A 25,182-nucleotide genomic window follows, 5' to 3' on the forward strand; every position below is an offset into this window, starting at 1 on the left:
CATCACATCCAAGATGGCAGCATCCTGCAGAAGTCTTCGGACTTTTAAATGTCTACAAAACGGACACTTTGACCATGCATAAAATATGATATACTCTTATAGGAAGATTGCTGCTAAAATGAATGGTCTGGCAACATGGTCAACTTAAGGGCTTGTTCACACCATCACACCATGTCCAGACCAGATCTGGACCAGGACAGTTTTTGTCTGCACCTGAAATGCATCCCAATGTATTCCTATGGCATTTCTGGGCTCTGTTTACGCAGTCCGTTCCGGTGCGGGGTAAAAAAAATACTGCAGGCACTGTTTTTTCTGGTCTGGAACGTACCACAAAACACATGCAAAAGCATTGAAAACCCATGCAAATGCACTGGAACGCACATGAAAGCACATTTTAAGCTTTTTTTTTTTTAAAAGCACTGCGCTTGCAGATCTGCTCCAGATCTTATCCAGACATGGTGAAGTCCTATAGTGTATGTAAAGTAAAAAGAAACAAGAAACCCAAAATACCCCTTTAGGTCTGCATTGCTATTATAATTTAAATGCTTAACTATCACCTGTAATGCTGTCCCTCACAGTACAACCAGCGACACTTCTGTAGAGCGACAATGTTGCGCAAATTCGTGCGACATTGTGCTACACCATTGAAGTCTATTGGGCCAAATCGCACAAAATCTCCTTAAAAATAGGTTATGTTCAAGCGACAAGCTACAGGCGACATTGAGATGTGAACAGCTCCATTGAAATGCATTTACAGCTACAGCTACATTGAGCCGACGTTTGAGCGGTTTTTGAGCGGAAATCACGCTACAAATCGCTCAGTGTGAGTGGGGTCTTGGCGTATTAGTCACTAATCAGATACATTTATGAATAGAAGCCCCTATATTGTGCAATAACATCACTGTAATGTCACTGGCCATATTGCTCTTTTCTTCTCTCTCACAACAAATGTTTAGTCATTGTTAGTACTGGCACTCAGAAGAGTTCCTAAAACATGCCCATAGTTCTATTTCTACCTGAATGACACGGTATCCCAAGATCTCCAAGTGTCTTTTCTTCATTTCAGGTGAACCTTTTAAATGGAGTGTATTCCTCAGACATGCCCCATGATGGAGAAAATCCACCGCAAACCTACATTAATGAAAGAAAAGTTTTACTTTACTGATTTTTCATATAACAGATGAAATTGAGAGTTAAATGACATTGGTGTAACAACTCATACATATGAGACTACAGATGATAGGACAATGCACCTGGGGTAAATTCATGGGAAGAATAGTGTCATGTGAGACATGATAAAAAGAGAGCTGAAGACTGCAGGTCCAGGGACGCATACAAATAAATGAACAATGGATATTGGTAATGGTCCACAATGGTAAACAACACCACAAAGTTTTTTATCAGATTCCCAAGTCCCACAGGCGGTATGAAGGAAGGGTTTAACAACAGGTCAGCTAAACTTGTTAAGTACAGCATGACCAAGACATAAAAGTTGATAAAAAAAACTATATGTTGTAGAGACTATTGCCTGGTAGCAAACAGCCATACCCATTTAGGTTTAGTAGAGGTGCCTGAACTCCACCGATCACATTTTCTGTACAGGGTAAAAGATAGGGAGGTGTTGCCCACTGCAACCAATCAAATGCTACTTTAACCTTTCAAATCTAAATCAATAAAAATGATAGGTGGAATTTGATTACTACCTGCGAGCAGCAGAACCCATTTCCTTGCTGTTACCACTGACCTTTGAGCTCCTGCTGGTAAAGGCTCATTTTCCTGTAACTGACTGTCATGGTCACTCATTGAGGAGTCAGATGAAAGAACATCATTTTCCACATATGCAATAGGGTTTCCCTCTTTATCTAGAATGTATTCAATATCTGCAGAGCAAAAACAACATAAATTAGAAGTTTCATTATTAGCAAAGGAAGCCTGCAATCAGAGAAACATCTCAGTATTCTAGAACAATATATGCCAGTTCCTGACTGTCTGTGGCCCCCAATACTTCCTGACCCATGACATGCAAGCTGATCAGAAGGTCAGGGTAAAGTCAGAACTCCTCCTTCCAAATCAGTAACTCTGAAAGAATTAAAGTCACTAGATCATCATGAAAGTCAGGCAACTAGCAACTTAAGAAGTGGAAGTCAGCAACGGCAGCCTCTATATTCCGTCACTACCCGTTTCTTTTAAGCTGGCAATGTTTGTATCATCCAGGCTTCCAAACTGATTTGGATTTAAGACAGTATGGCCAGATGTTTGTCACCACTACAGAACTTCCAATCAGTGGGATGGACAAAAGAAATATAGATCACAAATAAAAGTACATCTGATCATATTCCCACTCCATGCATCAATGTTAGGGCAGATAATTCAATCACCCATTTTGATTAGCCTGAATACACTAAATAGCCAAAGGTTGTGGATGATAGCTAAATGAGCTAGTTTGACATTCCGTTCCAAAAGTTTTGGCATTATGGAGCTGGAAAAAATGAAAAAAATGGAGTATTCATTTATTATAATGTTGGTATAAACGATGATGTGATAGGGTTATAAGATCATATACAGCAGAGGTACGATACTATGGATGCTGAAAGTATATACACCAAAATAGTGGGGTTTTTTGCTTTTATCCCTATGCCTCCTCCCTTTATTTTGGAATATGGATGCGGTGAGTTAGGCTGGAGGATATGTGACAGGTGTGTTAGAAAGGAGTGAAAGGCAGAAGGAAGGATATGGAAAGTGTGAACAGGTAGAGTGGAATATTGAAATATATAATAAAAGAGGGGTGAGATGTTTAGATAAAAGAAAATATCATTATTGTGGAAGGCGGAGACGTAAATACAATGTTATTAAAAGGAGAACTATGAGGTGAGTGCTTTTCACTCACCTCATAGTTCTAGCCGACCTGTGACAATGAGACTGTCACAAGCCGGCTTAGTAGATCGGGAGGTGAGCGAACACATACCAGCGTTCGCTCAGCTCTCGATCCTGTCATGGCTCTCTGCCGTGACAGGGGAGGGGCTGGATTCCCCTCTCCCCGCTCCGATCCGCCAGCGCTGACTGGCGGAACGGACGGGGGAGGGGGCGGGTACAGCTGGCTCTGCCTTTAGATAGGCAGAGCCAGGTGTCAGTCACACAGCTGGGCGGATCCCGGCACAATTGTCGGGATCCGCTTCAGCTGCGGCGTCTCAGTATACCGCGAGCAGCAGCTCGGGGTATACTGAGCCTAGGGTGATGGGAGGACGCTAGTTTGTGTCCTCCCGTTACCCTAAGGAGAACTATGGGGAAAAGACTTAACCCCATAGTTCTCCTTTAAGACAGGTGGTGGACTGGGAAGGGAGGTATGTGCGAGAGGGCGGGTGAGTGGATAGGAAATAGAGGAAGGGGTGGATTAAAATTTGTTTGGAAACAATAACATATCTGGGAGTATTTTTGGCAACAAAGAAAGAAGTACAGAAATCTCTCAGAAACTGCAAACATTGGGTAAAATGAGACATATTTGGCTTGGTAGACTGGCTCTGTATAAAATGGATATATTACTGTGTCTACTATATGTTTTTCAGACAATACCTATAGCGATACCAAGGTCATTTTTTTGCTTGTTGCGCTCTACGCTAATTCGATATATATGAGCAGGTACGCCACAAGGTTAAGATATACCATATTGATAAAGCGCCAGCAAGAGGGTGGATTGGGTTTGACTTGTAGAACTGTGCTATAAGTCCGTTCCTATTGCTCGTTTAATAGACATGATTTTTTCATGTGACTCATAAGCTCTGGGTACAAGTAGAGGCACTTCTCCCCCCATACCTATAGTAACTATTACTTGGCTAGCTCCTACTCTGTGCCCCTTGAGTAAAGATCTTCCAGTATGTTTGCACCCTATGTTAAAAGGTGTGGGAGACACTTATTAAGAATTACAAGATTCATTCATATTATGAACCTATGACACCAGTTATGGGTAAACCAGATTCGTCCCGGGACTTGACATCCAAGAGCTATTTATTTGGGATAATACAAAACTGTCTCCCAATTATTGGGCATTGACAGAGAATGGATTAAAGTCATTTACAGTGTTGCTTAGAGATTCGATTTCTGCGCGTGGACATTGTTTGCGTTATTTTCAACTTAAAGATTTTTATTGTAAGATACGGAGTAGAGGGCAAGTACACAGGGATCTAACACTGATGGAAAAGGTATGTCTTGCAGAGGAAGCATTGAACCATGTAATATCAATACTATATTATTTATTATTTGCTTACGTGACTCTAAGAGTGCCCTATTATGTAGCTCTCTCTACAGTCCAGGAATGGATGGAGGAAATGTATTACCTGCAATGTATGGAGGAATTGAGGGCAATATTACGGGATAGGTATTCACAGTTTTCAGACATATGGAATAGTTGGATTCAATATAAAAATACAACGCAAATAGGTAGTCCAGTCGAGGCCTGTCCTGAATGCTTAGGGTTAAGTAATAAACAAGTAGTTGCAGATGGGTGTTTTAGCCTCTCTTCTCGTGAGCGCTTTAAGGTAAACTACGGAGATTGGTATTAATGAATACAAAACATAGGACGACTCAAGAAGAGGAAATACATTGGAAAATGTAAAATGTTCCTTTTTTGTCTCTTTTAATTGTTATTATTGTGTTTGTCTGAGTAGTGAGTGAGTGGTGACATTTATGTTTTTGGCGTCATCTTTTTTCCTGTACAATAACTAAAACATATAAATATAACAGTTCACTTCACTGGATACACCTGAACTCAATCATCTGAAGGGGTATATAGTGAATCTGGACGCAGATCTTGGATCTGCGGAGAATCATAACTCAAGAATCCGGGCAATCAATCAGGAATTAAGAATTTCTATACATACTGGACCCATCATTACTCATATATCCATGAACATAAATCACAGTGCCCCTGTTTGTGAAATGATTTAGTCATTAGTCAGACAACAGAGCCACTGGCTCCCCATAATTGTACCACTTATCAGAAATACACCGTGTACACAATTATTAGGCAAGTTGTATTTTTGAGGATTCATTTCATTATTGAACAACTACAGTGCTCTCGGTCAATCCAAAATGTTAATAAACCTCAGACCTGAAAATGTAAGAAAGTAAAAGTGAGGTTCTGGCAGTCTTAGGCCTCATTCACACTGCCGCGCGTACTGTACCATATGCAAATAAATGGCTCCATACATATAGCCGCGTATGGAGCCGTATATTTGCGTAGCGTATATGCGCACAAAAAGAATGGAACAGAGATGCGTCCGGGCAGCGTATTTACGCGCATATATGCACGTATACGCGCGTACAGCACATTAAAAATTCCATTACAAGTGATGCATTCTGGGATTGCATAGACACTCGTATATACGCGCATAGACGCTCGTATATATACGCAATATACAATTTTGCTTGCGTTGTGTGTGAATGAGGCCTTAGGAGAACATCTATGTGTGTGCACAATTATTGGGCAACTATTAGTGTGCAGGATTATTATGCAACTAAATGGAAAATGAAAATTTTCCCATCTCACCTGTTTTTTTTCATGTGTTAAAGTGAGAATATTAAACAAACAACTCAAAATTTACAAATAAACATTTCTAACATTTTCAAAAACAAAATCAGTGACCAATATAGCCCCCTTCTTTTCAATGACAATCATCAGCCTCCCATCCATGGAGTCGTTTCTTCATCTGTTGATGATCAACTTTTTGTGCAGCAGCAACCACAGCCTCCCAGACACTGTTCAGAGAGGTGCACTGTTGTCCTTCACCGTAATTCTCCCATTTAAGAAGGGCCCACAAGTTCTCAATAGGGTTTAGGTCAGGTGAGGAAGGGGGCCATGTCATTATTCTTTCATCTTTAAGGCCTTTACTGGCTAGCCATGCAGTGGAGTACTTCGATGTATGCGATGGAGCATTGTCCTGCATAAATATCATGGTCTTCTTGAGAGATGCAGACTTTTTCCTGTACCACTGCTTGAAGAAAGGTGTCTTCTAAAAACGGGCAGTAGGTTTGGGATTTGATTTCGAGTCCATCTTCAACATGAAAAGGTTCAACTAGCTCATCTTTAATAATACCAGTATCCCACCTCCACCTTGCTGGCGTCAAGTGGAGTCAAAGTGGAGCTCCGTGCCCGTTACCGATCCAGTCACGGGCCCATCCATCTGGTCCGTCAAGAGTCACTCTCATCTCATCAGTCCATAAAACCTTTGAAAAATCTGTCTTCTGATATCTCTTGGCCCAGTCTTGACGTTTCAACTTACTGTATGTGTCTTGTTCAGTGGTGGTCGGGTTTCAGCCCTCCTTACCTTGGCCGTGTCTCTGAGCACTGAACACCTTGTACCTCTGGGCACTCCAGGTAGGCTCTAGTTCTGGGATATGACAGCACTGGAGGATAATGGGTTCCTGGGAGCTTCACGTTTGATTCTTTTCAAATCTTTGGCAGTTATTTTGCGTCTCTCTTTCTCAACACGTTTCTTGCTACCCTGTTCACTATTTGCAACAAAAAGTTTGAGCATTGTATGATCATGCCCCAATATCTTAGCAATTGCAAGAGTGCTGCATCCCTCTGAAAGAATTTTTACAATTTTTGAATTTTCAGTCAGTTAAATCTATTTGTTTGGCCCATTTTTCCTGAGGAAAAGAAGCTGACTAATCATTATGCACACCTTGATATTGGGTGTTGATCTCCTTAGGCCACCCCCTCCCTCATTACACATCACCTGATATGCTTAAATTCAATAACCCTTCAAGGTTTATACAGATTGGAGTTAGGACATTATGCATAAAAATGTTGATTTGGTCAAAATACGCACTTGCCTAATAATTGTGCACACTGTGTAAGAATCCATTTATGTACAGGAATGTATGATGCAATGATGTTGTAACAAATATTTGTGCGGCTTACCTACAAAGTAACAGTATGGAGTCCTCACACACACTTTAGTATAATTTGTGCCTCCAAATATTTCACTGAGTATTTCATCAATCTGGTAATGAGTGGCACGTCGCCCTGTAAGATATGATAGCAAGTCAATTTTCCAGAGGAGCTGAACTGTGGAAGCCGTACTAAAAAAAAAAAAAGGCAAACAGAGGGTGAAAGACTAGTCACCAGTACTGAATGTGGTCTCCCTGCAGCTGAAATCTCCCCCCGTTACTGACTTGTGTTGCACATGTATGTCTACCACTATGTAAAACATTGGAATGGTCTCATCTTGAGTATGCGGTTTAATTTTGGTCCCCGGTCCACAGAAAGGATGTCCTTGAGCTGGAGAGAGACCAGAGAAGGGCAACAGATCTAATAAGGGGGCTGGAGGACCTAAGCTATGAGGAAAAATTACAAAGATGACACTTGTTGACTATGGAAAAGAGGCGATTAAGAGGGCATATGACTAATGTACACATTGTTTAATGAAGGTAGAATCAGTAATAAACTGATTACCATAAAATCAAAAATAACCTGAAATTAGAAGAAAAGAGAGAGGTTAAATTGTGGAACTCCCTTCCAAGGGAAGTGGTATCGGCGAGAATATATTCAAGAAACGTTTTGATGTCTTCTTCAGTGTGTGCAATATACAGGGGTATGGGCACTCTTAGTGATACACACACACTGAACTGGATGGACCTTGGTCTTTATATAACCTTAACAACTACACTGCCTGGCCAAAAAAAGTCACACACGCTCATTTTTTTGAGTGCCTTTAGCTTTGATTACACACATTTGCTGTGGAATTGTTTCATTAAGCTCATGCAATGTCACAACATTTATTTCCATCTAGGAGGTGCAATCTTGTAGTGGTGATGGGAGAGTTGGACCACTGCGTTAAGTCTTCTCCAGCACATCCCAAACATTCTCAATGGGGTTATGGTCTGGACTCTGTGTTGGCCAATCCATGTGTGAAGATGATGTCTCCCTGAACCACTCTTTCACAATTTGAGCCCTATGAATCCTGGCATTGTCGTCTTGGTATATGCCCAATGTGCCATCAGGGAACAAGAAAAATCCATTGACAGAAAAACCTGGTCATTCAGTATATTCAGTTAGGCTGCTGACCTCATTTTTTAGGCAAATAACTTTGCTGAATCTAGACCAGATCAACTGAAGTAACCCCAGATCATAACACTGGCCAAAATCCAGGTGGTGAATTTTTTTGTGGCCAGGCAATGTATGTAACTATGTAAAAAAAAAACACTTCCACAAAGCAAGGAAAGCTAGCATAAAAAAAATAGACTTTGTCAGCAGAGCTGAAGATCAGGTATCTAACCTCTTAGGCTACTATGAAAAAAAAAAAACCTAAGGCATACTGGGTAGAGGAGTGGGGGGCTTACAATTTTTCTGTTTACCAGTGTCCCAACCTCCTGTAGGTGGCAGTATAACCCCACGGTTCCTGAATAACTGTGTCCCTCAATGGACAAAAAAGAAAGGCGTTTTACAGACAAGAGATCAGGATTACATATCACATGACAGTAGTGTAGGGGACTCAGCCTTACTCACTTCTATGCTGCGTCTGCTGACAATATTGCTCATGGAACCAGGGAACTCCATATTCTGGGTGCTCTATACAGATGGCACGATTCAGCTCCATAAGGTAGAAGTGTGACTTCTTGCTTATACTGGGATTAAAGGCTAAAATACAACAGAGGACAAGAAACATTACATGCTCTATAGCCACTATCTACCAACAATAAATGATGACAAAAAAAAAAATATATTTTAAAAGATACAAATATAAGAAGTACTTATTGAAAAAGATTGTAAAGTGTATGACAAGCTTTATAAGCTGCATAGGTTTAGTTTGTCCAATCTCTCATACAACCCACAAACCAAAACTCACAAATCCACTAGATTTTATTTGACCTCCTTACGAATTTAGATTCCCATACAATTCTAATTAAACTCATCAAATTACAATGTGTGTGGCCAGATAAATAGGCAGAAATGAAGAAGGGTAAAAACTTTAAAAGAATGCTTTTATTGCGGCTTCTTCTCTTATTCTGTGACAACCACTGCCACCATTTCTGTAAGTGCATCACATGGACAGGAAGGAGGGAAAAACTCCCCAATGAGGACACACATATAACTAAAAACCTGACAACCATTGTAACTTCCCCCCTCTCTATCCAAAAGTAGTTAATGCTCTAGGCCCAGCTTTACACCTTTGTGTTGTGGTAACGTGTAATGTCACAACAAAGGTGTAAAGTCACAACACACGGCACGTCAGCATTCTGAATAGTACCCCAATTAACTGGACCTGTGTTGCAGGGCATCAAAATACACAGTAACGCACTGCCATGCAAAGCGGTGTGCCGCATCTAGAAAAAAAAAAAAAGGCTCAGGTCTGTTTTTTTGTGCGCAGGGTATCGCGTCAATGGGCTGGATTGAAGTAGGGATGCACGGATACTAGTATCGGTAGTGGTGCCGATACCAAGCATTTGGGGGAGTACTCGTACTCGCCCAAATGTTCCGATACTTAACCCCAATACTGGAACTTCTGGTCAGATAGAGATTGCCTCTGTTCGGCAGTGCCATGAGGGAACATGGAGCCGGGTAATGACTCGCCACCCAGCTTTCTGATTGGCCAGGAAACCGGCTCCATGCTGTTTGGCTGAGTCAATGCTGATTGGCTGGGAAGCCGGCTCCATGCTAGCAGAAGTAAGCACTACTAAAACAAGCCGCTGCACAGCAATTATTAAATGTTAATTTATACAATTACAAAAAACTTGAGTATACAGGCAGTACACCTCTGGGCAATTGTTTCCTATGGTCCCTGTTCACATTATGCATGCAGTGGTGTGCAAAAGAATGCAGCTTAATGAACATGGTGTAAACAAGCCCTAAAAGAATATATCCTAGCTAAATCAATAGAACATGTTTTGGTTGGGTAGAATTAAACACAAACCTCAGGAAGCAAAAAAGGATTAGCTGGTCACAGAGGTCGGCAAGTCAATAAATCCATGCTCCACCTGTGTCGCTACAGAGCCATTTTGTCCTGTGTCCTGTCCACGCATCTGGTGTTACCTCAAGGAGCTGGATTAGCCCTCCCAATTCTCATCTTGGGGCTACAGATCAATTAGGGCTTATGTTGTGGAGATGAGAAGGAGTGTGATTCAGTAGTTTAGCAAAAGACAACTGGGCAGAGCTTACACCACTTAGTCCACAAAAATGCTGTGTGCGGTTAGCCCACAGTAGGACTTAGGAGCTGAGTGTATTTCTACCAGATCAACAGCTAATTTTTCTGTACTTGCAGGGTCTATAAAAGAGCTGTGCATGTATAGCAGGGATGTACTGCATTTTATTTTAAAGTCCTGACATACATGTCAGGGCAACGCACAGCAAATGTGGCTCCTAGACGTGACATCAGACTGGTTAGGTTACTAAACTATTAACATTATTTGTAACATGTTTTGTTTCCTTCATTTTCTTTTTACAACAAACGTAGCACATAAGCAATGACTAATAATATTAATACAAATTCCAGAAGAGGAAAATAAAACTGATGCAAAAAGAACAATGAATTGAGTACATTTGTCCACCACATAACTTTAAGCAGACTTGGAACATATTGATTAAAAGAAAGATAAAACTACATCAATTATTTTAGGTGACTTACTAAATAGATGTGTAGAACCACTGAACTCTTTCTCAAACAATTTATCCCAACACAGCTACCTCCTCATGTATCACTTGCCCCTCCCTCTTAGATTTAAGCCCTCACGGGCAGGGCCCTCCTTACCATCTTATCTTGAACTGTATTGCAATTATATTGTCTTCCCTATATTGTCAAGCGCTACGCAAACTGTTGGCGCTATATAAATCCTGTATAATAATAATAGTAATAATAATAATAAATTGGGCAATTAAAAAAGTATAAGCCTAAAAGAAAACTATGGCTCAACCTTTTTTTGCCCATAGTTCTCTTTAGGGTCACAGGAGGACATATACTAATGTCCTCCTGTGACACAAAACTCAGCATATAGCGGGCTATATTGTCAGGGTCCACCCCGTTACCTAACTGGCAGCTGCCTCTGCCTCTCTAGATCCAGAGCCAGCTGTGCCCGCCCCCTCTCCTTTCCATTCCTCTAATCAGTGCTGGAGGATCGGAGAGGGGAGGTGGGGAATCCCTGTGGGGAGTGATGACTGACAATCACCCCTCTCTGCAAAGAGAGGATTGGGAACTCAGTGATCGCCGTTATGTGTTCGCTCACTTCCCGATCAATAGAGCCGACCTGTGACAGCTTCAGTGTCACACATAGGCTCTAATTATGGGGATGAGTGGATTTCACTCTCCTTATAATTCTCTATATTTACATATCACTTACCATCCATTTGAGCATCAAAGCGGTGTAGGAAATTGGTGTTGAATGTTGCTTTTATGAGCTCTTCTTGGAAGTACCCAGCCACAGCAAAAATGTATGTCGTCATCACCAAGAAATGGGGAGACAAAGCGTCTAAATGCAAAAGATAGGAAATAATAACCAGAATGATTATTATAAGTTATATTGAGCAATCTATCCATGTGTTAACATATTCGGTCTGAACAAGAAGAAGTCCAAAACGCCATTGACTACTTATTGTAAGTGATAGTAACTCTACATGCCGTAAATACGCTTCTACAAAAAGGCGGAATGGCTTCTTGCTAAATGTCACTGTTACAAGGAATGCCTAATTTAAAGGATATGAATACCCTAACAATAAAGAGCTTTTATTTGGCCCTTTTGGTCTTTTAAATATGCCACAAATTTGCCAAATTGGTGTAAAAATGATAGATAGATATATCATATATATATAGATAGATAGATATATATATATATATATTGTTGTTGTTCCTGCCAGGAATCTGCTCAACTGATAACTTCCTGTACGCTTTGCCTGGGACGCACTCCTCCATGTTAGATTGTTTCCAGCTATCTCTGAGGACTACAGAACCCCTTCCCACGTTATGGAGGAGAGGGTGAAGGGTAATGTAGTCCTATCCTATGGTGAAAACACTGCTTTTCTGTACATACAGCAGGTTATGTGTGCCAGAAATAAGAAAAGTAATGCAGCCACAACATATAGCAATAAAGAAGATTTTTGTTTTTGGGATTAGAGATGCTTTAAACACAGGGGTTGGATACCTTGACACTTCAGCTGTGGTAAAAACTACAAATCACATCATGCTTTTGCTTCTGGGAGTCATGTCTGTGGCTGTCAGAGTCTTGCAATGCCTCATGGAACTTGTAGTTCCACAACAGCTGACGAGGTTGCCTATCCCTGTTTTAACAGCTTTTTAAAGCATTGCATGGCCATTCTTGAGCTAGGTATACTCACAACTAGGGATGCACCGAAATTTCGGCTGCCGAAACACATCGCCCGAAAATGGCACTTTTGGTAAAATGCCGAAAGTACTATCTTTCGTCCAAAATTGCGGTGTATTCCTAGTTTCTCTCCTCGCTGGGCGCTGGTCTGAGTCCCCTCCGACACAGCGCAGTGTCCAGCGGGGAGGAGAGAAATGTTCAGGCAGCTGAGCGGGGCGGGAAGGAGAGCGCTGTCAGTGATGTCACAGGTCTAGCTCTCCTCCCGTACCGTGGGAGAGCACCGTGAGCCGCAATGTCACTGGAGGCTGAGCTCTCCACCCGCAACACACGCTCAGCCACCTGTGACAGCGAGTCAGGATGGAGAGTGGGTACAAGCAGTAAGCAATCAGCTGATCGTTGACTGCTTGTTAATAATTGAGGACACAGTATGTTTACTGTGTCCCAAATTATGAATGACCAGGAAGTGCTCTTCATCACTTCCTGTCCTTTCATGATTGTGATATAGTAAACATAGCATCTCCACAAGTTATGAATGGACAGGAGCACTTAGTATAGAGGATTCCTGTTCATTCATAACAGGGACTGCAGAATAAGAGATTGGGGACTCTGTCCTCAATCTCTTTTTCTATTTTAAAAGGGAAATATCAGTGGCCTGTTTAGACCCCCAAAATTTCCTAGAGTCCCGACAGTAAAGTTAAAAGATACAAATATTTATTAAAAAACAGAAAGTAAATTAAAAAAAAAAAAAAATGTAAAAAAAGTTTAGCAAAAAATATGTCTGTAAAGGTTCTCATTCATCCAGGTCATGGTATATCTGTAAAAAAATACAGATCTACCAGATTTTCTCTGAATTGCCGGATGTCCAGTGAAACGTCTTCAAGAAAAATACAGCAAGTCCAGTTGCCTTGACTTCTTTTTTTTACAGATATTAGAAAAAAATAGTTTTTGGTTTTGGCCTGACAATTTTTATTGTAGCTTACAAAATGTAATTTCGGTGCACCTCTACTCACAACCCTAAACATCGTCTATATCCTACTCAGCTGTTCTGCTCTGCCGCTTGTCCAAAAAGCACAAACATAAATAAAGCAAGAAGTATAAAATACGTATACCAATGTGGTCAGCTTTATAATATACCCTTAACAATGTCTGTTTAAGTTTCCAAAAAAATGCCTGTCTATAGCTTGCAATCATATGTGCACATCCAGTATGTCACCATTTTTTGTATTATACATGTTAATTCTTCCTAGTAGCACAGCACTCTGCTTGTTCTTAACTGCTCCAGTCTCTCAATGCAAACGTATCATTCTGCTGAAAGTAAAAGAAAACATATATCTTAAAATGATACTCACCCATATTATTTATTAAATGCTGTGCACATGCATCAAAAAATTCATTCCCTTGGGGAGGTGTGTGATTCATATAAGAAAACATCCGTAAATTAGGGTACAAAGCAGATGCATAGAGCTGAAAGAGAAAGTGGTACATTTAACAACGTGCTGGACTACTACTGTAGAAGTCAAAGCTTGTCTCTCCCTCTTACACATCCTGAGCCTATTATATAGCAAGGCCTCCAAAAACTTTAAAGGGTAACTCCACTTTAAAGAATAAAAACATTGTAAGGAAATGAACATAGCATTAATAATTGCAGAACACGCCATTTTATAATTTAATGTTATCAAGTTATTACTATTCCATTTTAAACTGAAGCCACTGTAATGCTCTAAATCTGTCAAACAAATCCAATGCAATACGGCGACCTGGAGGCGTCCTGTACACAGTTTGGTATACAGAACACCACCAGAAACATCATTTCCTGCTTTTGTGATTGGCTGACTGATAGACAGCCTCAGCTACCACCGCAGACAGCCTCAGCTACCACCGCAGACAGCCTCAGCTACCACCGCAGACAGCCTCAGCTACCACCGCAGACAGCCTCAGCTACCACCGCAGACAGCCTCAGCTACCACCGCAGACAGCCTCAGCTACCTTCATCTCTGATCTAAAGGATTGTGTTGCAGTTTCTACTGAGGCCAATGTTGTGCAACAGGCTCAGCGCTGGACAACTGACTAGACTAATTTCTCAGATAATCTTCCAGTATACACCGTGCACAAAATAAAATAGACAATTATTCTTAATTATTATATTAACATACAGTAATAAGCTATCATTACCTTATCAAGATTATCCATAACTACCATTGCAATTTTGTCCTGAAGAGCAGGACACTGGGTGTTCATTCGAAGGACTAAGACAGAAACTTGAGTAACGTTCTTCCAGCTGAGCTGATCTATTAAACGTTGGAAGGTATTTAATGTGGCTTCTACAAGTTCCATCTCCATTCTTGAGGTACCTTCTTTATCTTTCATTTCAAGTAAAAGAGAGTCCAAACACTTTGCTTTTTTCACCTTCTTCAGTCTAAGGTTGTTCGTTGCCGTAAGGAGTTTCCAAACATTTCTTCTATGAGCAGTATCAGTGGACTGCAACACATGTATGACCGCAGATGTCACACGACTTAAGTCAAGGAAGTTGCACTGAGCAAGGTTATCATAAAGCTTAGAAATGACGACTTCATCTATCTGGTAAGGGTTCAAGAAAGACATGGCTGCCATCATTTGTGCAACATTAGATGGGATGAAACTTGACAACATGCGCCTGAAATAAGAAAGAAAAATAGGCTTCAGATGAGTCTAAACCAGGTGGGCACATTAAGAAGAAAGAATTCTTTGGGCAGTCCAGAGCTGCAGGGCAGTTGGTTTCCGATGTTGTATGCAAGAAAGAGGGAAGATCCCAAAAAAAAACATCATCAGAGATGAGGGTAAGCAGGGGCACCTCATCAGGAGCTGCTGCCACACCGCCTGAAAGGTGTCCTCACCTTCCCGAAGAAGTGGTCAGTTCAGAACCATGAAACACGTTGATGGTGTTTTATATTGATGATCTTCACATAATAAAAATTTATGTTAAATGATGAACACGACTTCAAGTCATCTGTCTAATTGAGGGGCCTCTGCTCACCCTTATCTCTATTTTTTTTTGGGGGGGGGGGGGGGGGGGTCCCCCCTCTTTTTTGAATTCATCTCTGATCTAAAGGATTGTGTTGCAGTTTCTACTGAGGCCAATGTTGTGCAACAGGCTCAGCGCTGGACAACTGACTAGACTAATTTCTCAGATAATCTTCCAGTATACACCGTGCACAAAATAAAATAGACAATTATTCTTAATTATTATATTAACATACAGTAATAAGCTATCATTACCTTATCAAGATTATCCATAACTACCATTGCAATTTTGTCCTGAAGAGCAGGACACTGGGTGTTCATTCGAAGGACTAAGACAGAAACTTGAGTAACGTTCTTCCAGCTGAGCTGATCTATTAAACGTTGGAAGGTATTTAATGTGGCTTCTACAAGTTCCATCTCCATTCTTGAGGTACCTTCTTTATCTTTCATTTCAAGTAAAAGAGAGTCCAAACACTTTGCTTTTTTCACCTTCTTCAGTCTAAGGTTGTTCGTTGCCGTAAGGAGTTTCCAAACATTTCTTCTATGAGCAGTATCAGTGGACTGCAACACATGTATGACCGCAGATGTCACACGACTTAAGTCAAGGAAGTTGCACTGAGCAAGGTTATCATAAAGCTTAGAAATGACGACTTCATCTATCTGGTAAGGGTTCAAGAAAGACATGGCTGCCATCATTTGTGCAACATTAGATGGGATGAAACTTGACAACATGCGCCTGAAATAAGAAAGAAAAATAGGCTTCAGATGAGTCTAAACCAGGTGGGCACATTAAGAAGAAAGAATTCTTTGGGCAGTCCAGAGCTGCAGGGCAGTTGGTTTCCGATGTTGTATGCAAGAAAGAGGGAAGATCCCAAAAAAAAACATCATCAGAGATGAGGGTAAGCAGGGGCACCTCATCAGGAGCTGCTGCCACACCGCCTGAAAGGTGTCCTCACCTTCCCGAAGAAGTGGTCAGTTCAGAACCATGAAACACGTTGATGGTGTTTTATATTGATGATCTTCACATAATAAAAATTTATGTTAAATGATGAACACGACTTCAAGTCATCTGTCTAATTGAGGGGCCTCTGCTCACCCTTATCTCTATTTTTTTTTGGGGGGGGGGGGGGGGGGGTCCTCCCTCTTTCTTGCATACATCAGAAACCAACTGCCCTCCAGTTCTGGACTGCCCAAAGATTCATCACACCATATTTTTGGGGGGTCTTCCCTCTTTCTTACATACAAATATCAGAAACCAACTGCCCTCCAGTTCTGGACTGCCCAAAGATTCATCACACCATATTTTTGGGGGGTCTTCCCTCTTTCTTACATACAACATCAGAAACCAACTGCCCTCCAGCTCTGGACTGCCCAAAGAATCATCCTCACAAGCACTGAGTGCGGTGACAGAAATATTTCCTGCATGCCATGGGAAATCTTGCAACCCCACTCATATGAGAATCACTCTCCCTATTTGTACAAATAAATTCTCTCTAACTACTACACTCCGACGGATGTCTCCCAGCATCCCTGTTATTTCCTCACTTTTATTGTTCGTTCCCTTGGAGCTCCTTCCTAATCAGGCACATAATATGGAATTCAGGAGACAATCTGCCCAATCTAGGAGCCAGCAGGATTTTTTAGGAGTCAGCTCTATTGAGAACAAATAGAGAAAACCTCAAAAGGTTAGCTGTAATTTGGAAGGAGCTATGGCTATCTGGCTCCTGGGATTTGTCCAGCCCGGATCTAAATTAAACAGATGTTTAAAAATGCTCTCCATATACCAGTCTCCATAATGTACAGGTTCTGTCACAACTACACCATTTATAAGAAATGTCTGTAAGAATTACTCACCTTACCAACTGCTTGATGGCAGCAGCCATTCTCTGCCAATCCCTTGGTGGCAGTGGGACGGACAAGCAGGCTGCTACAAGTGATCTCGGCGGCTGTACAGCTGCCCAGATTACTTGTAAAAAATGACCGGCGGGTTCCCCTATCTGCATTTAGCCCTGCTTGCCCACAGCAGGGCTAAATGTCGGGGGGAAAAACACACCTGCCTTGCACCTAGAACTGCATGTTCCAGGCACTGGGCGATAGGAATTCCGCACCCCTGCAGTATATTGTAAAGCCATGCACCTGTTGGCACTATATAGATCCTTAACCCTGATAATATTCTTAATACTAAATATAATAATACTAAAAACAATAATAATAATAATAAACTGCTACGCTTTTCCTAAATTTAATAATCCAAAGTCAACCAAAGTGTACGTGGCTTGCAGGGAAATAACAGTGCCAAAAAACGTCTTAGAAGACCACAAACATGCTCTGTGCCAGTCAACAGGGCATATTATGTACAGATGCATTGAAGATCTATCTGGTGGGAGTGGTGTGGCTGTACCTCTATCCAGCATGTGTCAATAGGCTACCTACAGCCTTACATGTACACTACTGCAGTGCAAACAACGTGGAAGGAGCATTACAGTACTAGTGGTCTAAATGAGTGAACTAGACAGAAAAGATTCAGCACAACTAATTTACATAAAAATAGATAATCTTACCTTTTTAAATGCATTTCAAGTTCTGTTTGTAGACCGCTATCCTGGGAGCCCAGTAACATCACAGTCTCTGCGATGCTACATAGCTGGTCCGATGAGCACACCCCCAGATGCTTCCATAGCCGTGAACAGATCCTAAAACAAAAAATACAGTTATATTTTCCACTACAATGAAACTAAGCAGATGCAGTTATATGCTGCCGTTTAGTCAAAGAGTATGTCTGCCATACACAAGGGTGGCTCCATAGGACCCTCCAAGGTAAAGAAGCCACCCTAAAACAGGATGTCAGGACCAGTGCTCAGGGGACCAGTTGATTCTGCAGTTAAACTTTTAAACATCAAGCAGCAGCATCCATAGCGTAAAAACCTTTTGATTTTAATTCCATAGTATTCTATATTCACAGAGCTTGCCAGATTTCACCCAGCCGCAGCCTCCACACCGTGCATTAAAGTTCCTTTATCCTGGGAACCCCCTTCAATAGTGTTTGAACAATTCCAACATGAAGATTATATGACTGAAGTTTCCAGGGGTTAAGCTGCAAAAATAACTTCAATGAAAAAACATAAACAATACAAAAACGTTACTTTTGGATGAGCGCGGTGCTTGTAGACTTTGTGACGGCCATTATGTTCAGAACATCTTGAAGATTGATCAGAGACATCTGATCTGCATAGCTTGCGAGCTTCGTTTCAAGCCTAAGACAGATAATTGGTAGTTAAAGAAGTGAATTTAACAAGTCTAAGGCCTTACATAATTTATCATTTTTAATGTTAATATTTTAAGGTGTCAAAATGACTGGTGCTGATATCAGGATTTTACTTAAAGTGTATTTCCACTTTTGCTGTCAAATCTGAGAAAATCCCCACTATATGTTTGGGATGTGTTCCTACTCACTCAGCATACCGAAAAAAATATTTTTTACAAAAATGTCTTACCTTTTAGATGTGCCTGTGTAGATGGAGTCTTTGCAATAGGGATGCACAGATACCGGTATTTAGGTATCGAGTACCGATACCGGAAGTCCCATTAAGGAAGCCAGGCGGCATGTAATGACTCACCACCTGGCTTACTGATTAGCTGGGAAGCCGTCCCCATGCTTCTCGTCACCAGGTGACGAGAAAGCATGGAGCCGGCTTTCTGGCCAATCAGGAAGCCGGGCATCGTGTAATGACGCGGTGCCCTGCTTCCTGATTGGCCGGGAAGCTGGCTCCATGCTCCATCGCCATGAGAGGCTTCCTAATGGGCCGGGAAGCTGGCTCCATGCTCCATCGCCATGAGGTGACGAGGGAGCATGAAGCCAGCTTTCTGGCCAATCAGGAAGCTTTGCCACTCAAATTTTTTGTAAACACATTATTTTAAAGGTGAAAAATATTTCCCTTATTTATATATTTATTGCATTTCAGGCTTGGATCCATTTTTATAATATGTCACATATATAATAAAATATTACCATTAGAGGTGCAACGAAATGGAAATTTAAAAAAATGGTCAGGCCGAAACCGAAACTGTTTTTTATTTTAATTTTTTCAAATGTTATTTATTTTTTATAGACGTTTTAATTTTTTTATATTTATTTTTATTTAGTCATTAATTTTTTATTCAATATTTGTATTTATTACTTTACTTTTAGGGGCTTCAGGGAAATATTAGGGGTCTAAACAGACCCCTGATATTTCCCTTTTAAAATAGAAAAAGAGATTGAGAACACAGAGTCCTCAATCTCTTTTTCTGTATCCCCTGTTATCAATGAACAGGAATCCTCTATACTGAGTGTTCCTGTTCATTCATAAGTTGAGAACAGAGTATGTTTACTATAACTACAACTATGAATGAACAGGAGGTGATGTAGTTCACTTCCCATTCATTCATAATTGAGGATATAGTACACATACAATGTCCTCAATTATCTACAAACACTCAGCGATCTGTGATTGCTGAGTGTTTGTACCGCTCTCCTTCCTGACACGCTGTCACAGGAGGCTGATCGAAAGGAGCAGGGAGGAGAGCTCAGCCTCCTGTGACAGCGCGGGCTGCCTCCGCCCACACACGACTCTGCTGGACTGTGATAGGAGGCTGAGCGGTGTGAGAGGAGAGCGGTGTGAGCGGCCGGCGTCACACTTTCTCTCCTCCCCGCTGGGACACAGAGCAGCGGAGAGGAAAGAAAGCAGGGATGCACCGATGTATCGGCAGGAAAAATGTCACTTTCGGCATTTAGCCAAAAGTGCAATTTTCAGCCGAAATTTTTCAGCGGCCGATATATCAGTGCATCCCTAATTACCATCAGTTTTTTTTCTACTTACCGTATTTTGCGCTCCAGAAGGTGCACCGCTACATAGGACGCAGGCAGTTTCTGTGACAGAAGCTGCAGTAAGTGACTAAGTGACTGCTGAGACAGTTGGCGCTGTGATTACAGCGCCACATTCTCAGTGATCACACAGAGCAGACGAAGAACGGATATTCTTCGTCTGCTCTAGGGGCTCTATGGCGAGCTCCTATCCCGTGGTTACCTGAAAACCACGGCGGCGGCCCGGTTTTAATACAAGTGATCTGGATAGATCACTTGTATTAAACGAACAGCGGCTTCCATTGTACCTTTAGCTCTGCTTTAGCTGGGCTAAAAGTACCAAAAACTAGGGATTCGCTCCATAAGACGGACACACATTTTCCCCCGCCTTTTGGGGGGAAAAAAAGTGTGTCTCATGGAGCGAAAAATACGGACGGTATATACTAAATCAGTTATCCCCTCATCCCTCCAAGGCTAGTCATGTGACCGATGTGGGCAAGGCTAAATATTACTTCCATGGCAGTGACATTACTTGTGAAGTTGATTAAGATCAGCATCCCTACTCAGAACCAATATGTGGCTTGAGTCACAGAATGCCGTTCTAAGGCTTCCCATACAGGTATTATGATTGGTTATCTCATTGTGACTTACCTTTCTCTCGTTGTCAAAGAAGCAATAGGGCTCAGGATAACAAAGAGTTCAGCAAAACAGTCTGGATGATCACAGCGGTCCACCTCTTTCATCAGCCTGGCCTTTGCCGCAACGTTGAACTCACAGTTGGTAAAATGCTGCGACTGATACACTCTCATAATGTTGCATATAGTCTGTGAATCTATGGCACTAACATTCTCCTGGAAAAATCTGTCACACTTCTTCATCAAGGATAAAATAGATTTGTCCTTACTGAGAATGTCTGTAAGTTGGAGAGCAGTCTCAAAATAAGAAGTGTCCATTTTCTCTATGGAGGACTCTGTCTTTCCCATCAGCCGCTCCTGTAGACGGGGTGAGCTCACAGCATACAAGCTGCATAAGAAACTGGAGAGTGTCCTATGGAATAGAAGAAATAAAAGAAAGATTACAGCAGTACTGGTGCAACTGCACTGGAAAGGCTGAATACTTTAAATTGACAGCTATTTCAAAAATTACTTTTAATGGGTGCTGCTTCTTAATATTTTGTTTTTTTTAAGTTTTTGTTTCCTGCAAATTCAGCTTGTCCCCTGAACACTGACCCTGATATCCTGTTTTAGGGTTGCTCCTTTCCCTTGCAGGTTCGTGTGTCTCCTCAAAACACAAAGACACATAAAAGTAAGCCGCTCCCGTTCCTCCATCCCCCAAGCTAGTACACCCGTTTCGGAGACAACTGTCAAAGGAATTTCTACCAGTTTCCGGTCATGTTTGTGAAGGTTCTCATTTATCCAGGTCATGGTACATCTGTAAAAAAAATAAGTCAAGGTAACTGGACTTGCTGTATTTTTCCCGAAGATGTTTCACAGAATTCTAAATCGAGAAAGCTGGTCGGATGACCAGTGACACGTCTTCGAGAAAAATAAAGCAAGTCCAGTTGCCTTGACTTATTTTGTTACAGATCCACTTCCTGTCATGTTTCTAGACCAGGAAATAAAGAAAATCTCTTGGTAACAGAGCAATAAAATTCCCTTCTCTATCCAAAACAAATACAACAGGTTTAGCTGATGTTCTGCTTTAAAATGAGCTGTTATCAGTTAAAACGTGCATGCACCCAACAATACCTGCACAAACTTGTAGCAGCCTGCAGTTCCTACTTCTACAGCTGAATCCAGAGCCATTTTGATCGGGAAAGCTCTGACCTTTCCTGGTAGTGCTGAAGTCCCAGTCACTCTCACACACATTCCTATTGGCCCCCTCGCTTTTTTCAAGGCTTCCTCATTAATTAATAATAATGGACCATGCAGGCTCCAACACTACCAAGAAGTTCCAGAGCTTTGCCTGCATGGAGCACGGGTCCTCAGGCAGCCAACCCCATTAAAAAATGTAAGGCGCTGCCATCGGCAATTAGTCTTGGGGCATTTTCATAAGTACGGATACTTGTAAAAATGCCCAGTATCAGCACCAGTGCATCCCTAATTTTTTTACAGACTTACATATAAACATAAATACACATACTATGTTTGAGTTTATTGCAGGACTATATACTCACACAGGATCATCTAAATCATCCAGGGTCGAGTCCACAATGCTGGCTATCTGACCCATGAGTGGACTAGTGGTCATATTTTGTCTTCTCAAGCAAGCAGCAAATGTTGACAATGAGAGGAGGTCAAGCCTGAGTTACAAGAATATAAAATATATTAGAGGACTCTTGTAGATATTTGCCTGCTTCTGTTCTTTTACAAACACGTTTCCCTATGGACTGCAGAAATGACTCTACACAACAGTCCAATGGGAATTCCTGTAGGGATGATAAGTTCAGCTAGGCAGTAAGTTTGCATTAAAAGTAGAACTACATATCCTATGATCTTTCAGTACTCTCCTGAAGCTGCATGACAATCAACACATTACAGTGTACACTATACATTTGGATACTATAATTGAAAAAGGTCTTTACACAGTCAGGTGTCACTCTTATCCAACGCTGTCGTATATATGCTCTCAAGGCCAGCAGTGCAGAGCTCATCAATTAGGGCAGCAGACTGTCCACTTCTGTGTCCCACACTAATGACTCTTTAGTATAGCACAAGCTAGGGTAGAGATGTCCCCCATCACTCGAAATATATATTGGGTTTTTTTTTTTTACACCTGAGCTGGTCTCATCATGCTTCACACAAAATAAAGTGTACAGGGATGGAACGAGATCTTCCAATCCCTAATGTTGGGTTAGCAATGATGTCTCCCACCAGTGCAATAAGTCCTGCCTGAGTTCTCTTCTGCTAGACTACAGAACACATCTGCCTATCCTCATCTGCATGACAAAAGGGAGAGACGTGTAGTCCAACAGAGGAGGACTCAAACAGGGCTACCAACTCTGCTCAGGATTTTAATGCAGCAGAGGCCGGGAGATTTGAGATGTCTGAGTTTTACTCTAAATACATACTGAATTTCATATTGTACTATCAGGTCATGTGCCTGGATAACATGCTGAAACTGAAATCCTTCACAGAATCCTGAACTGGTAGGGCTGGACAGTGACAAATACCTCTAAATCTTCACCAAAGACTCTTACTGCTATATCCCTTCAGCTAGATCATGGCGCTATCCTGCCATAATAGAGATACAAGTCTAGATTCCCCCTGCCCTTAAAACATATTTAAAACCAAAACTTTAGCTTTAGTTGTCAAGTAATTTTAGGTTTTGTTTTGCCACTCTCTGTTACAATAAGGAGGCTTTGCTTCACTTCCTGTCCTCAAGAGACAATGGGAACTGAGGAGAAATCTCTCAAAAATGAATGGAAGACTCCCTAGACAGCTGTCACTGAAACAGGGAAGATTTGCACTCGATTCCTTTTACGGTGACATACAAAAAGGAGGGTAAATGGTCCCAAAGGGAAAAAAGTTTTAAAATTCCCGCCCTCCATCCAAAAAAGACATACATATATATTTAACATAGGCTACATAAACTGTTAAGCAATCTTACCCTATATTAGGGGTGGGCAAACCCTGGCCCTTAAACTGCGGTGAAACTGCAAATCACATCATGCATCTGCCTCTGGGAAACACAACTGTGGCTGTCAAGAGTCTTGCAATGCCTAATGGGATTTGTAGTTGCAACATAGCTGGGGGGCCAGAGTTTGCCTACCCCTGCAATTGGAAAATCAGTGTCACTGAAAGATACAACCTATCAGCATCCACCGGCAACTCAAAAGTGGTTGACATTATAGCCCAGCTGCATCCTATACTTTTTTTTTTTTAATTTTGAATAGACTTGGAAAAAGTACAAATTGTATTGATGTCCAAAATACAAAAAGATTTGCGTGGAGTTGGGCTTTCGGCCCCGTTCACATTGAGCGATTTATCGCGCGGTAATTCCCGCTATATCGCGGCTATTTACCGAGCGATATCGCTCTTCAATGCTTTGCAATGGGGCAAAGGGTCCTGCTGTCGCGGGTCGTGTGTCGCTACAGCAGGACCCTTTTTGGAGCGGATTTTGCCGCGATTCCAGCTTGCTCAATGCAAGCATTTGCGCGACAAATCGCGCAAAATGCAAATCGCGCAGTGTGAATGGGGCCTTAAATGTGGCCTGCAGATAACTGGGTAGCTGAGACTAAGAAAAAAAGGACAGGAGATAAGACGCTCACCTTTGTAACCTTCTCCAACCTTCTGTTACCAGCCGCTGCACTAAAGAACTGTGAGCATCCACTTGAAAACTTCATATAACATGAAGAAAAGCAATATTAAAATAAGAAAATAAGTAACAATCAATAAAAAATAAGAAAAGTTTTTTTTTTTAAATCAGCATGAAAGAACATTAGTTTAAAGGGGTTGTAATCCCTCCCGTTTTTTGCTTATATCTACTGCTATCAAACAGTAGATATAGGCAAACAGTTTAAAAAAAAAAAAAAAACCCCGCTTTAACAGCGGTTTAAACTTACCTTGTTTTCGCCGCGCGCTCCCATCCGAGAAAACAAAACTGTTCGTGCGGCCGCAAAGCATCTTGGGGCGGGCGCATGCGCAGTTCGGATTCTCGGACGGGAGACGAGCAGAGACGCAAGGTAAGTCTATGGACGCGTGCACCCGCATGCAGACACCGTGGGATCAGAAGTGCCAGCAAGCAGCGAGGAGTCCGCGATTGATCGGAGAGCCGCCGCACTGCTGGAGGGACAGATGAAAACATCAGGAAAGAAGAAGAAGAGTGGATTAAAAGACATAATTTAAGGTAAGTGCTGACATTAACATTGGGGGGAGAGAAACATTTTTTTTGCCTTTAATGTCCCTTTAACTTACCTGTCAGCAATATGTAAAATATCCACAAGGTCATTATCATCCATGAGATCAATATTATTTTCTACCACAGTACAAAGTGATACAAATTCTGGGTGTTTTTGGATGTGGTCAACA

At 41.5% G+C, this 25,182-nt stretch overlaps 1 protein-coding gene across 1 annotated transcript; it reads right to left on the bottom strand.

Moving 5' to 3' along the window:
* Nucleotides 1-962: 962 nt before the first annotated feature.
* Nucleotides 963-25,182, bottom strand: LOC108785479 (FAST kinase domain-containing protein 1, mitochondrial-like). The gene is made up of 13 exons (XM_018554560.1): nt 25,069-25,182; nt 24,423-24,491; nt 22,329-22,454; nt 20,804-21,199; nt 18,453-18,563; nt 17,871-18,002; nt 15,565-16,045; nt 14,482-14,886; nt 12,591-12,648; nt 11,332-11,460; nt 8,507-8,638; nt 1,745-1,880; nt 963-1,131 (listed from the first exon to the last, which is right to left on the bottom strand). The coding sequence occupies exons 1-13, from the start codon at nt 25,110-25,112 to the stop codon at nt 963-965; spliced, it is 2,388 nt and encodes a 795-aa protein (XP_018410062.1). The 5' UTR covers nt 25,113-25,182.

The sequence above is a fragment of the Nanorana parkeri genome, unplaced genomic scaffold (genome assembly GCF_000935625.1).
Source record: "Nanorana parkeri isolate BGI_ZX_2015 unplaced genomic scaffold, ASM93562v1 scaffold165, whole genome shotgun sequence".
Taxonomy (NCBI): Eukaryota; Metazoa; Chordata; class Amphibia; order Anura; family Dicroglossidae; genus Nanorana; species Nanorana parkeri.

Excerpts from the sequence above, each read along its gene's own strand:
- LOC108785479 (XM_018554560.1), bottom strand. The coding sequence starts at position 25,112 with ATGGATGATAATGACCTTGTGGATATTTTACATATTGCTGACAG. Across the intron at positions 24,492-25,068 it reads ATTTTACATATTGCTGACAG|TTTTCAAGTGGATGCTCACA; the intron begins GTAAGTTAAAGG and ends TGTTATATGAAG. Across the intron at positions 8,639-11,331 it reads CTTTGATGCTCAAATGGATG|CCTTTAATCCCAGTATAAGC; the intron begins GTAAGTGATATG and ends GTTGTATTTTAG.